This window comes from Geotrypetes seraphini, chromosome 6 (assembly GCF_902459505.1).
Source record: "Geotrypetes seraphini chromosome 6, aGeoSer1.1, whole genome shotgun sequence".
NCBI classification, from domain to species: domain Eukaryota; kingdom Metazoa; phylum Chordata; class Amphibia; order Gymnophiona; family Dermophiidae; genus Geotrypetes; species Geotrypetes seraphini.
The window spans coordinates 116,675,945-116,690,652 of NC_047089.1; the positions used below are offsets into that span (position 1 = coordinate 116,675,945).

Genomic DNA, 14,708 nt, shown 5'->3' on the forward strand with positions numbered 1-14,708 from the left:
GGAACGGGATCTTTCTCGTTCAGTTTCTGAGAGTCAATGGAACCAGATATGGCGACGCTCCAATAGACCCTTGCACTCGGCCTCTATTAGACAGTCTCTTTTTTTTGTTCTCCACAAATCATTATGGACCCCAATCAAGCAACAACGAGCTATGTCCACTTCATCTAGCGAGTGCTGGAGATGTCTTTTGGCTGCTGGAACTCTACAACACATGCTTTTTGACTGTTCCTTCGTATCTGACTTTTGGGTGAACGTCGGGGATATAATGAGTCATATTATTCCTTCTCCGGCAGTGTTGTCTTATGACCTGATAATACTACGATCTTCAGCACTTGAACCTCCTCTTCCTCGACATATTGGGACCTTATTTGACATACTCTGCGGCTTGGCCATTAAGACTGCTACTTAATTGGAAGAAGCAAAAACCAATATCTGTTTCTCAATGGTGGTCCATGGTTCTCTCTGCATATAAATATGAGTCTAGAGTGGCTGAGTGTAGAGGCTCTCAATCTTCTTTTCGTAATATCTGGTCTCCATTGATTGCTTACTGTGAGTGTACCACATGAGTTATTCTTTTGCGATGCATCTTATTTTGTTTAACTCTATTTTATTTTTCTACAGTGCTGTATTACTGGTGCTTTTGATATTATTACTGAATGTTACTGCTATGCTACTGTATTTCAGCGAGCTTCTCATCACTACCTTTTTATTAGTGGATTGTCTATTTTACTGTCATGAGCTGTTTTGTTATTGTGTTTTATGTTACTTTTTTATGTTACTTTCTCAATAAAAATTGATTGACTTAAAAAAAAGAATTTGGACCCCGTATCCAGGGGGATGTCCATGTCATTGGCCATCTGTCGAAGGAACGAGAAGGACAGTTGGTCGGCTATTGCAGGGCCCCGGGACGGGCTCGATGAGGTCGAGGCCTCCGGATCCATGGGGGACAGGGATCGAGAAGGTGAGAGAGATCCCATCGTGTCCTCGAGCTCTGGCATCAGTGGAGAAGTAGTAGTCGGTGGCGAATACTCCAGGAATGCTTGTTTCCGATGAGGCGAGGCCTGCCTGGACGAGTGTCTCGAGGAGTGCCTCGATTGGTGATGCGGACTGTGTTGAGAGGTTGGCCTCGATGGGCGAGGCGAGTCGGTCTTCGCTGAGGCCCCCAGGTAGTGGATGGGGCTGGAAGCGGTCGATCGAAGCAGGGGTGGTTGCCGTAGAGGCTCGAACCCCGTCGGGGTGATCGGCTCCAATGGAGGCATTTGCAAAGACTCTGCTCCTTGCATCGATGGAATCAGCTCCAACGGAGGCACTCGCAAAGACTCTGCTCCTTGCATCGATGGAATCGGCTCCAACGGAGGCACTCGCAAAGACTCTGCTCCTTGAATCGATGGAATCGGCTCCAACGGAGGCACTCGCAAAGACTCTACTCCTTGCATCGAGTGAAACAGCTCCAACGGAGGCACTCGCAAAGACTGCTCCTTGCATCGAGTGTATCGTTTCCAATGGAGACATGCAAGCGTTGCTGCCAGACCAGAACTCGAAGAGACTCTGCTCCCTGTTGAGAGTGTGTTCACCGCTGCAGCACTGGAGGGGGCTCGACCCCGCGGGAGGCCTCCACGTGCCCAGGCTGGATTTGGGAAAGAAGCTGAGGCCCCATCGTGGTAAGAGTTCGATGAATTGCTTCTGTAACATGGTCTGGAACGAGGCCGGCAAGGATGGATCAGCATCTGAAATGGGACCACCTGCGCGGGCCTCGCGTTCCCTCGGAGCAGTGTGTGAGTGCTTGGACTTGGCCTTGGGCACTTTTAACACTACTGGGGGAATGGGCTGCTGGGCTACCTGACCTGAGGAGGTTAATGAAGGCATCGCAGCGGGCACCGGAGTCTGAGCCGGGACAAACAAGGCGGGCTTGATGAGACTCGGTGCCGCAGAGGTGGTAGGCTGTGGAGTTGCGGATGATGTCGAAGACGAAGGTCCCTTCGAGGCCAATGGCTCCATCGAGGACTCCATGAACAGCGATTCCCACAAGACGCAATGGCGTTTGAAAGCATGTGCGGTGAGTGTGAAGCAAGGCTGGCATGATTTCGAGAGATGTTCAGGCCCGAGACACCGAACACAGCATCGATGATGGTCCGTTAGCGAAATCCCGCACTTTATAAAACCGGTGATAGGCCGGGACATAGGCCGAAAAAGCTCCGCCACAAGATCGAAGCTGCGGGGCTGCGGCCACATGGACGATTAAATTTTTTTTTTAAAACAATAAAACATGACGAAAGTCAGCGATTAGGATAAAATAAAACCAAAACCGCGTACTTAGAAGGCATAAGTGAAGAAAACTTCACGCAGAGGTTCGAAGACGAACTTCTCGGCTCCGCGGAAAAGTAAGAACTGAGGAGACGTGCCCTGGTCTGGGCGGGAAGGCACTCACGCATGCGCGGTGCAGGCGTCTCAAAACTTCGAGTTTTTCTTCAAAAAAGCGTCCACATCGGGGCTCCGTTGGATCACGTCACCCATTAGTGAGAATACCTGCCTGCTTGTCCTGGGATAAATATATTATTGCAGTTAATCCTGGGTAGTGATCTTTTCACCCTTGTTAGTGTTTATGCACCCAATGATAGCCATGGTTCCTTTTATCATCAATTATATAGACTGTTACAACTATATGCTGAAGGGCTGATCTTGATAGGGGGGACTTTAATCTGACTTTAGATTCCATATTAGACAATTCGGCGGCCTCGGTCACATATTCTGGTGCAGACTGAGGTCGGCTGACATCATTACTGAGACACTGGGGATTAAGTGATATCTTGAGGGGGAGGCACCCAGGGATTCGTGCTTATACTTTTCACTCACCTGTACATGATTCCAACTCTAGAATAGATTATTGGTTAACTGATGGTAAGGTTGTAGAGAGGATGGTTGGGTGTACTATTTGTACCAGCACTCTATCTGATCATGATCCCGTAAATCTCTGTCTCTTACTGGAGTCCCTCTTCCGAGACCTCCTTTGTGGTTCTCGGAGTTCTTGCTGAGCCAGGGTCCCGGGAATTGCAGGAATATCTTGAATTTAATGATCAGGAAGAGGCGTCTCCTCAAATTCTCTGGGAGGGATGTAAGGCGGTAATGAAGGGAAGGCACATATTGCTAAAAAGAAAAGGGCTGAGGAAGAGAGATTGAGGCAGGAACTACATGCAGTGAAAAATAAGGTCAGTCAGGGAACACTAGGGGCTCATGGTTCTTGCTCGTATAAAAGAGCTGTCTCAAGCCCTGAAAGAGCTGGAGTTGGCAACCGTGAGTGAGGCTCTGCAAAAGGCTCACCAGGAACATTTTGAATTAAGTAATAAAGCTAGCCGGTTTCTAGCAAATAAATTAAAAAAGGTGGCTACACGTTATCTTATTTTACAATCTATGATTTGGAACAAAACCTGCATACATCTGTTTCTGGGATTAGAACTACTTTCTTGGACTATTATAAATCTTTGTATGGCCCTCAGAACACTGGCATGGAGACTGAGATAGATACTTATATGAATTCTGTTCTACTGGCCTGCCTGTCTGATGCCGAGACCTCTGTACTCTTGAGCCCCATAATGGTGGATGAAACTTTACAGGCTATTCAGTCTTTGCCCACTGGTAAGTCACCCGGGTTGGATGGCTTCTATAAAGCCTTCTCACATATTTTAGCGCCTATTCTTATTAGGGTCTTTAACTCTTTGGCTGATGGTCAGCCGCTGCCCTATTCTTGGCAGCTGGCAGCGATTATGTTGCTTCAGAAACCGGGAAAATCTCCCACTGAGTGTCAGTCCTTCCGATCGATCTCACTTTTAGATAGTGATTACAAAATCTTCACAAAAAGTTTGGCCAATTGGTTGTAGATAGTCATAGCTAAATTGATACATAAAAATCAGATGGGTTTTGTTTGCAATAGGCAAAAGTTTGACAATGTAAAAACAGCACTCCATCTCATTTGGGCAGCTAGAAGATCTGGCTGCCCCACTTTGATATTATCTTTAGATGCTGAAAAAGCATTTGATAGGATGAACTGGTCCTTCCTACTTTGCACCCTCTGTAAGATGGGGTTTCATGGAAAATTTTTGGACTGGATCTTGGTTCTCTATCTTTCCCCTTTATCTACCTTGCAGATAAGTGGGCACTATACAGAGCCGTTTGAACTGTTTCGGGATTTGGACAAGTTCCTGGATTGGCCACCATGAGAATGGGCTACTGGGCTTGATGGACCATTCATCTGACTCAGTAAGGCTATTCTTATGTTCTTACTTGCCAGGGGTCTGCCTTATCACCACTTTTATTTGCTAGTGAACCTCTGGCGTGCCAGATACAGAAATGCCCTGAAATAGTGGTGATTCCTATCAAGGATCAACAATATAAAAACCTATTATTTGCTGACGATGTGCTAGTGACTCTGCAGGATCCTGAATCTTCTCTACATGCAGTGTTTCGGGTCTTGTATGATTACGGGGCATTTTTGGGCTTTAAGATAAATATGAACAAGTCTGAGATATTGAATGTCAATTTGCCCCAGGGGCAGGTGGAGGTTCTACGTGGGCAGTTTCCTCATCAGTGGGCAGCTTCAGCTATTAGATATTTGGAGGTCAATTTGACTTCTGACCCTGAGGAGCTTTATAGGGCCAACTACCCTGCAATGCTTACGAATATCTTTGCAGATTTAGACAGGTGGGAGGGCTTAAACACCAGTTGGTTGGGCAGGATTATAGCAGTAAAAACGATGCTTCTCCCTAAACTGTTATAACTTTTCACAGCTCTACCTACAGGGCTTTCTTCAGCATTAAGAACATAAGCAATGCCTCTGCTGGGTCAGACCCGAAGTCCATAGTGCCCAGCGGCGGCCCAACAGGTCCAGGACCTGTGCAGTAATCCTCTATCTATACCCCTCTATCCCCTTTTCCAGCATTCTTTCGAAGGATACATGGAAAGGACTTTGCTTATATCTGGAGAAGGCGCTCCCCCCCTCACTAGGGTACAGCATTCTAAATTCTATCAAACTTAAAGCCAGGGTTGGCATGGGAATTCCTCATTTTACATTCAGCCCTTTTACAGGAAATTGTTATCTGGGTACAATTGATGATCGCCCTTGGCTCCCAATTGTTCAGTCCTTTATACCCAATTTACGCTATGGAAATTACCCTAGGTGCCAATGGCAACTTTGTGGGATCGGATTCAGCATGAGAATCCCTTCTTGGCGGTGATATTATGCACTTGGTACTCTCTGTGCCAGTGTATGTTCCAAGAAAGGATCTATTTTCTTACCACATCTATTTGCGTTACCCAAGGTTTTATAGCGAGTAGAGAGGAACCAGTTTGGGGTGGATGGGTACAGGCAGGGTTACGTACATTAGGCCAGGTGTGGACAGAAGGGGGCATGATTTCTTTTGACTCCCTTTGGGAGCAATATGGTCTCTCGGCATGGGATGCCTATGGGTACGCTCAGCTTCGCACTTTTCTGTACAGGAAGGCTTATTGGGAGACAGCTCTGAAAAAAGCTTTGCACACTGGGGTGGGCAGGAAAGGTATTTCACAGTTATATAAAGCATTACTTTTACGGGAGGCTCCTGTGGATCCTTATAAAAACACATGGGAAAGAGAGCTAGGGCTGGATGGAGGGGAGGGAGCTTAGTAACAATGTTATAAGAGCATATTTCAACTTTCTGTATCATATACGGTTATTGAATTTACGTATAAGATGTATTATCAGAGTATCTGCGGGGAGTGGCAAGATGGCGACAGTGTGAGAATCGCTAGGGAGAAGCTCTGAAAGATCTGACGATTGCTGGTGCCTTTCATTGAATTATTTTACTTCTCTTTGTTTCTCCAAATGCCGCATTCAAAGAGGAAGGTGGTGATAAGGACCGTACCTTCTCCAGCCCTTTCTTCCACACCCATTCAGCAAACCGTCGACCACTTCTTTGCCGTTTTGCTTTCGGCTACACAGTTTACCGGAGGAAGCAACCTCCGGCTCCATCCAACCCCGTGTGTTCAGCCTCTGCCAGGGCTCAGCCGCAGGAGAACTACGATCTCAGAAGGGAATCTATGGGGCTTCCTGGCGAGGGCGCCAAGCCAGCAATGGCAAGGCAGCTAAAGATATCAACAGAGAGAGAGAGAATCTATCCCTCTCCCACGGAGGCGTCCTTAGGAGATATTTGGACACTCCTACAATGGCTGGAGACAGTAATGGTTAAAACTACTGAGGAGGTAACAAATATTAACTCTAAGCTTGATAATCTTACTAAAACCGTTGACTCAGTAAAAATGGATTTCTCAAACCAAACAGATACAGGATGATATATAGCAGCTGCAAATATTTAAAATAGCAACAATTAAAGATAATTCCTCTATACATAGAAAACTAGAACAAATTGAAAATTATAATAGGAGATTAAATCTTCACATCTTGAACTTTCCAATTTCACCTGGAACTCCACCTATAGATTTTAAGATACCTAATTGAAAATTTGAAAATTTCCCCTGATAATATTCCTCCTTTAAATAAGATTTATTATCTTCCAAATAAAGACTCCTCAAAAAGAGATGGAGAAAAATAATGGACGAGAGAAACAGATTGACTTTGGCAAACGCTGGAGCAAACGCTGAATTTAGATCTAATCTAATCTAATCCTTAGGTTTGTATACCGCATCATCTCCACATTCGTAGAGCTCGACGCGGTTTACAGTAGGAGAAATAGGAAAGAACTACAATAGAGGGTTAGAGGCAGAAGTGTGAAGAAAATTTAGAGGACTTGGGATGCCAAGATATAAGAGTTTCCTTGATTCCTAAGTTGGAGGGAGACTTACATTTTTTGAGAAAAGCCAGGTTTTCAGATGTTTGCGGAAAACTTGGAGAGAGCTCAAGTTCCGAAGAGGGGAGGGTAAGGTTGTTCCAGAGCTCAGTGATTTTGAAGTGGAGGGAGGTCCCTAGCTTTCCTGTGTGGGAAATGCCTTTTAGCGAGGGGAAGGATAGTTTTAATTTGTGGGAGGATCTGGTGGTATTAGGGTTTGAGGAATTCCAAGAAAGAGGGATAAAGGGAGGAAGGATACCATATAGGATTTTGAAAGTTAAACAGGCGCATTTATAGTGGACCTTGGCGATTATTGGAAGCCAGTGGAGCTTGGCCAGGAGCGGGGAGACAAGGTCAAATTTACTTTTAGCGAAGATGAGCTTGGTCACGGCATTCTGAATCCGTTGGAGTCTGTGGAGGTTTTTCTTAGTTAGGCTTAAGTAGATAGAATTGCAATAGTCCAATCTGGAGAGGATGATGGATTGGATAAGGAGGGTAAAATGTTTTTGATGGAAGCAGGATCTAACTTTCCTCAGCATGTGAAGGCTGAAAAAGCATTTTTTTACCAAGGATTGGAGGTGGTCATTGAAGGACAATGTGGAATCAATGATCATGCCCAAGACCTTGCTCGAGAACTCAAGCTGCAGAGAGGAGCCAGAGGGTAGTGGGATGGAGGTGGGTAGATGATCTAGTTTTGGACCGAGCCAAAGAAGTCTTGTTTTGGACTCATTCAATTTCATTTGCACAGTGTGGGCCCAGGATTGTAGGTTCATTATACAAGGTTCTTAGACAGGTCGGTGAGGTTCGAATCGGTCTAGATACTGAAAGAGCTACGCTTCTAATATCCTTTTGTTTTCGAGCAAGATCTAAACATGATTCTAAGACTATACTTTAAGAATTCTCAAAAACTATTTGGAGTACAATGGATTTGGATCTACCCAGATGTCTCGAAAATTACTCAATAATAATAATAATAATAAATTTTATTCTTCTATACCGCCATAGTCAGGTAACTTCTAGGAGGTTCACACAGAAGAGAGCTGGACAATCAGCGAATTACAAAGTGCAAATAGAGAAGGTACAACATATTACACAAGAAATAGACAGAAGGAAATATACAATTTTGGTGTGGTTTCTGTTTAGGAGATAAATCTGTCAAACAGTACGGTTTTGATTTTTTTCCTAAAGGCGCCGTAAGTCAGGCTGGCTCCATTGATGTAGTTACCTAACCAAGACTGCTGTTTGATTGCTTGAAACATGAAAGACCTATCCAAGAAGGACTAAATTTACAGCCAATGATCCTTGGGTATGCAAATAAGTTACAGTTTCTGGTTGACCGTGTGGGGCTGTATAGCACAAAATGAGGTAGGAGATAGGAAGGAGCTTGTCCCCAGGCCTGCTTGAAACAAATACAAGCAAACTTAAACATTATTCGTGTCTCCACTGGCAACCAGTGCAACAGTCTGTAGTAGGGACTAATATAATATGGTCGCTTTTCTACAATTCAAATATCAAGCGAACTGCCGTGTTCTGTACTATTCTTAATTTTATCACTGTTTTCTTTCGGACACCCAGATAGACGATATTGCAGTAGTCTAGTATTGATAGAACCAAGGACTGCACCAGTAATCTAAAAGAGAAAGGGTTGAAGTTTTTTTAATGGTCCTTAGTTTCCACAGAGCACAAAAGCACTTCTTCACCACTATGTTTGTATGGTCTGCCATAGTCAAGTGTGTGTCTAGTGTGACTCCCAGTATTTTTATAGTTTTAGAAATTGGGTATTCGTGACCATTTAGATGTAATAATAATAATAACTTTATTTTTATATACCGCCATACATGTAGCGATGTTTTTTCCTTTGGGCTTGCCAAGAAAACTTTATCTTTTCTGTTTAATTTCAATTTGAAGTTGATTGTCCATTGTTCAATTTCTGTCATAACAAAAGAAATGTGTTCTAAGATTTCATTTGTTATGCTATTCAATGGAATTAGAATAGAAATATCATCAGCATATATGTAATAGTTTAAATTTAGCTGTTGCAATAGGTGTCCTAAAGATGAGATGTATATGTTGAATAGTGTGGGCAATAGTGGGGAACCCTGGGGTACCCCAGAAGGGTTTTTCCTTGGGTTAGAGTAATTCACATCACTAGCCACTCGGTACGATCTTTTTGTTAGAAAGCCCTGAAACCAGTACCTAACTTTTCCCGAAAGCCCCATCGCGTCTAGGCATTTTAACATTATTTTGTGGTCAACTAAATCGCAAGCACTACTAAAATCTAGTTGTAAAATCAGAGCACTTGTGCCTCTGGTGAAAAGACCATAGAGGTGATTGAGAATAGAAGCTAAAACTGTCTCAGTGCTAAAACCTTTTCTGAATCCTGATTGATGTTCTTTAAGAATGTTAAATTTGTCTAAATAGTTCACTAATTCCAAGTGGACCAGTCCTTCCTGTAGTTTAGTGAATAAGGGGATGCTCACTATGGGTCTGTAATTGGATTTCAGGGCTATTGAGTTTTTCTGGTCTTTAGGGATAGGTGTAATCAGTATGTGGCCCATTTTCTCATGGAATATCCCTCTAGAAAGAGTAGTTGTTAACCAGTTTCTTTTCCCTACGTCAAGAGACTCTTAAATTGGGGGCTATGTTTCTTTTAGCCTACCCCTGTAAATGTTTGGTGAGGTATTTGGGAATTAAGTATATATTTTTCTCTCCAGACCACTTGAGGGAGTTTCTAAAAGTCAAAAAGATCATTAAGGATTGATTAAGAATGGACTATTAATTAGATGGCAACCGTGTCACACTAAGCTTTTTCCTTTGAATTTATTCTTTAATTATCTCCAATATTATGTGATTATCACTCTCCCTACATTGTGGTCTAAGGAAGGGATAAAATTATTCCTCTGTATTTTGATGAGTTTTTGTATAATTGGTAAAAATTTGTTTCTCTGTGTTGCATGGAACAAGATTTACTCTTGTGAATTGAAGTGAAAATTTAATAAATAAATAATGGGGGAAAAAAGATGTATTATCAGTGGTACTTGACATCTATTAAGCTTCAAGAATTTGCTAAAAAAAACTTCTGGTCTTTGTTGGCGAGGATGTGGGTCGAAAGGTGACTTTTTACATATGTGATGGACTTGCTTATATTCAACCATACTGGCATATAGTGGGCCAGTTAGTGGTACATGTTTTGCAAAAACATTGTCCTTTGCTGCCAGCTTATTACTTGTTGAATATTCCCCTTCCCGGCTGCACCAGACCAGAACAAAAACTGGTGGCTTTATTTTCACTGCCACCAGATTGGTTTTGGCAGCGCACCAGAAACAACCAGGAAAGCCAGAAATGCTTGTATTATATGCTAAATTTGATTACCTTCAACTTATGTCTAAACTCACTGCTATCAGACATAATACTATGCCAGCATACCATAAAGTGTGGGACAGATATATGGATTGGAGAACAAGTTCTGCTCCAAAATGTTAAGCCTTACTGGCTTATCAGGGTCCATGTTCTTTATCTTGAAATGGCTGTAAGACCGGGAGGGGGCAGGAGAGGGTGGGGGAGAGGGGATTGGTGCAGGGTATACTTGTGTTTTTGTCTTAGCTTGCATTCCATTTTTTGTAAAAATGTTGGAATTGTCATGTTGATATTTGCTTTATAACATTTTAATAAAAACAAAATTTTTTAAAAACCCAAATGCAGTCAAGGAAATTTGAAAAGAAATTTGAAGAAAGAGTCTAACTGAATCACATTACCTCTATACAAATGAGAAATAGGGACAATGTTTGGAAATTAGTATATACTAATGCTCGAAGTATGAGATACAAGGTTTCTGGGTCTAGAGGTTGTGATGGAAGAGGCTGAGTTGAATTTAGTGGTGATCACAGAGACATGGTTCATGGAGAACCATGAATGGGATATAGTTATTAAAAGCAAGAAGCTGGGAATGGGATATGGTTATTAAAAGCATGAAGCTGGGAAGAGAATCGGTTGAACCACTAGACGACCGAGGGACAAAAGGGGCTCTCAGGAAAGACAAGGCCAAAGAAGAGAGATTATTACACTTGACACAGAATGACCCATGTGTAACCCTGTATTTATGTTTCTACAGTGAACAAAGGTACCTGGGGATGTGGACAGGTGACGGGCAATACAACTCGGTCCAGTCACATAATGACACTGATCAAAAAAACTGTACACCACTCTGGGGGCTCAGAGACTAAAATGGTCCTACTGTACCGGGCACATTTTTTTAAAAGCCACTCAGCACCCTCTTTAACATGGGAAAAACAGCTAATAGGAAATCAAAGGGCTCGATGGCCCGGGAAGCTGAAGTACAAAGTACACAAAAAGCCAGTGGAGTACCAAGGGGGGGGGAGGTCCGCCCCGGGTGCATGCCCCAAGGGGGTGCACAGCTGGCCACCCACCAGGGAATAGGCTGTCGCCGGGGAAAAACTTCCACTGCTGTGATCGGGAACAAGCCGGCCGAGTTCTCCCTTCTTTTCTTCCCTGCAGAGCCGACCAACTCTCGCCACCCGACATCAATTCTGACATCGGAGAGGACGTTCTGGGCCAGCCAATCGCTGCCTGGCTGGCCCGGAACATCCTCTCTGACTTTAGAACTGACGTCGGGCAGCTAAGAGTTGGTCGGCCCCGCGGGGAAGAGAAGCAGGGCGAACTTGGAGCCGGCCTGTTCCCGATGGTGGCAGTGGCAGCCTATTCCCCAGCGGCGGTGGCAGCATTTTCCCAAATGCGGTGCCATGGGGGAGGGGAGGGAGAAAGAAAGAAACGGGGGGGGGATAGGAGCCAGGGGGCAGGGTGAAACAAAGAAAAAGAGAGAGAGAAAGACAGACAGAGAGAAAGAAAGAGGGAATGGAGAGAGAAAGAAAGAAGGGGCAGGGTGAAATAAAGAAAAAGTTTGGGGAGGGAATGAGGTCTGGAGGAGAGGAAGCATACAGCAGACTGAAAGAAAGGAAGAAATATTGGATGCACAGTCAGAAGAATAAAGTGCAACCGGAGACTGATGAAATTACCAAACAAAGGAAGGAAAAATGATTTTATTTTCAATTTAGTGATCAAAATGTGTCCGTTTTGAGAATTTATATATGCTGTCTATATTTTGCACTATGGCCCCCTTTTACTAAACCGCAATAGCGGTTTTTAGCGCAGGGAGCCTATGAGCATTGAGAGCAGCGTGGGGCATTCAGCGCAGCACCCTACGCTAAAAACCGCTATCGCGGTTTAGTAAAAAGGGAGGGTGTATATTTGTCTATTTTTGTATAGTGACATTGCATAAAGTTATCTGCCTTGACCTCTTTGAAAACCCGCGGAATATAAATGATAATTAACATTTTCTCTGCGTACAGTGTGCTTTGTGGTTTTAAAATTTTATTGTTGGTAGATCATTTTGACTTGGCCATGAAGGTAAGGGGGAGGGAGGGAGGGAAGCTGCTGAAAGACATCTAGTAATCCTTGCAGGCTTGAGTGTGCATGGAATTATTTTTGTAAAATCATGTTTTGTTATGTGACTGGCATTATTTAGACTTTAATTTCTATGAATGAATAGAATGAAAATGATATAAAATTACTTGCTTGTTTTTATGTGCGTGCGCTGAAGGAAAGTGGAGAGAGAGTGGGCTGAGGACGCTGAAGGGAAATGGGGAACAGAGAGTGGGGAGAAGACGCTGATTTATAAATTGACAATTGTACAGAATATTGTTTCTTTTTATACTTTAATATAATAAGTTCAATATAAAACAATTCAAGGGCCGAGCTTACGGGGATTAGTCCAATAAAATGGTATTTTCTTATTTCTCATTATTTGTTTTATTTTTATTTGTTAATTTGTAAAGTGGTGATTTGTTATGTATCAGTTTTTTCAAATTTACATCTACTGTCTTTATATTTTGCACAGTATTAGAGGACATGTATTACTGTTTTTGTGGTGTTATAGTGTTGCATTATATGCAGAGTCTGGTTTCTTGGCGGTTCAGCTTAACTTTTGCCTACATATTTCTATTTTTAGTTTGTGATTATTCCATATTGGGCAAGGGTGTATCTGTCTGTGTGTATGAAAGGGACATGGCTTTCTGATAGCATCGACTATACAGGATCAATTGACTGTGCAGGATCTGGCTTCTTTAGTTTTACAATGTATGTGTTGGTGTTCTAGTGCTCACTGCAGTGTTTAATAATAATAATAATAATAATAATTTTATTCTTATATACCGCCATACCCAGCGAGTTCTAGGCGGTTTACATTAAATTAGATTAGGATCCACATGAACTTGTAGATTTACAACAAATTTATCGGGTTAACAACAACTGTAGCCAAAAATTGGCAGATGAAAGGAAATTTACAACAAGTTTAAGATGTTTAACAAGTTTAAGATGTTTAAGATGCTGCCTTTTCCTAGGTACACTCTTGTTGTGCGATATGTGGATTGTTACTAAAAATCATTTTTCATATAGATGGAGGGGTGTCAAAAAAATGATGGGCCCCGGGTGTCACATATGCTAAGTACGCCACTGCAAAAAGCCATTGATACTCCTTGGGAACAAAAAGGGCTCCTTGTCTCCAAAAAATAAAGTACTATGTGCATTTCCTCTGGAAATCTGAGCTTACCAAAAGCCACCCACTACCTTTTCTTCTATACTATTATTCAAGGTTTTAGGATTCATTAGTAATTTCTAGAAATGTCATCTTTTGCTTCTTCTCTTTTGGAGCTCTTGAAAGCTAGTAGAAAAACATTCTCAGTTCAGTAAAAGTTACCACATCTTTTTTGTTCACTTTTATTTAAAAATTCCTTGAAAACTGCAAGTAATTTTAGGATGCCCTTAATAAAGCCTATGAACAACATTATCTTTCACAATTAACATTTTACTTACCTCTTTTTTCCATTGGGATTTCTACATAGTTGGTGTTGGAGGAAGAATCAGATAGACCAAGCAGCAGGAACAGAACAGCATAATGCGTATCGGTCTATAGAACATAAAGGAGAAACAAATATATCAGACCCACAGGAAATAAATAGTGCATTTTTACCTTCAAATATAAAATTATTGCTTTCAGCAAAGGCATCCTAAACTATTTATGCAGCGCTATACATTTTAACATTCAATAGGCCTACTTAATTTAGTTTTCTTTTTACAGATTTTATAATGCCTTCTTTGCTGCTGAGCCAGAGTTACAGTTTGAACACTGCAGCACTAAGAGTAAGTGTATAGTGCGCTCTCATTATCCATGTGTTCCATATCGAAAGAATAGGTTCTTACCTTTGCTAATCTTCTTTCTTGTAATCCTCACTTTATTCCAGGACCAGTGGGTTATTTCCATCCATCACCAGGATCTATAGCAGGGGTCGGGAACCAATGGCTCGCGAGCCAGATATGGCTTTTGATGGCTACATCTGGCTCGCGGCCAAACGATGGAGGATGTCATTAGTTGCGGTGGGCTGTTCGCCTGCAAATGTTGTGATGCTGAAGCCAGATGTTGGGATGCCGAAGTCGGATGTGGATGCGATGGAGGGCGCGGCCTGCGCTCGGGGGACATTCTAAGCATGTCATCTCCGCCGAGTGCAGGCCACGCCCTCCATTGCATCCGCATCCGGCTTCGGCATCGCAGTATCCGGCTTCGGCATCACAACATTCGCAGGCGATCCATCGCCCTACCTTGCAGCATCCGTGGAAGAACGGGCCACAGGCACAAATTGAAGCTTCGGTCTAGCTAAAGATGGTAGCCCCCGCAGCCAACATACAGCCACAAATTGAAGCTCCCACTTCTGCCTAGCTACAGTCAGTGGCCCGCAAGCAAAACGTACTGCCACAAATTGAGGCCCCCGCTACGGCCTAGCTACAGTTGCGGCCCCCACAGCATCCGTGGCCAAAAGGGCC

At 43.1% G+C, this 14,708-nt stretch overlaps 1 protein-coding gene across 4 annotated transcripts in view; it reads right to left on the minus strand.

Annotated features, from left to right (window-relative positions):
* TUBGCP5 (tubulin gamma complex associated protein 5) overlaps window positions 1-14,708 on the minus strand; it is a 1,496,334-nt gene that overhangs the window by 1,330,330 nt on the left and 151,296 nt on the right. For all 4 annotated transcript variants that reach the window (XM_033947661.1, XM_033947658.1, XM_033947659.1 and 1 more), the window contains one exon: window positions 13,704-13,797. In XM_033947661.1, the coding sequence (XP_033803552.1) occupies window positions 13,704-13,797 (94 nt within the window). The remainder of the gene's footprint in view (window positions 1-13,703; window positions 13,798-14,708) is intronic.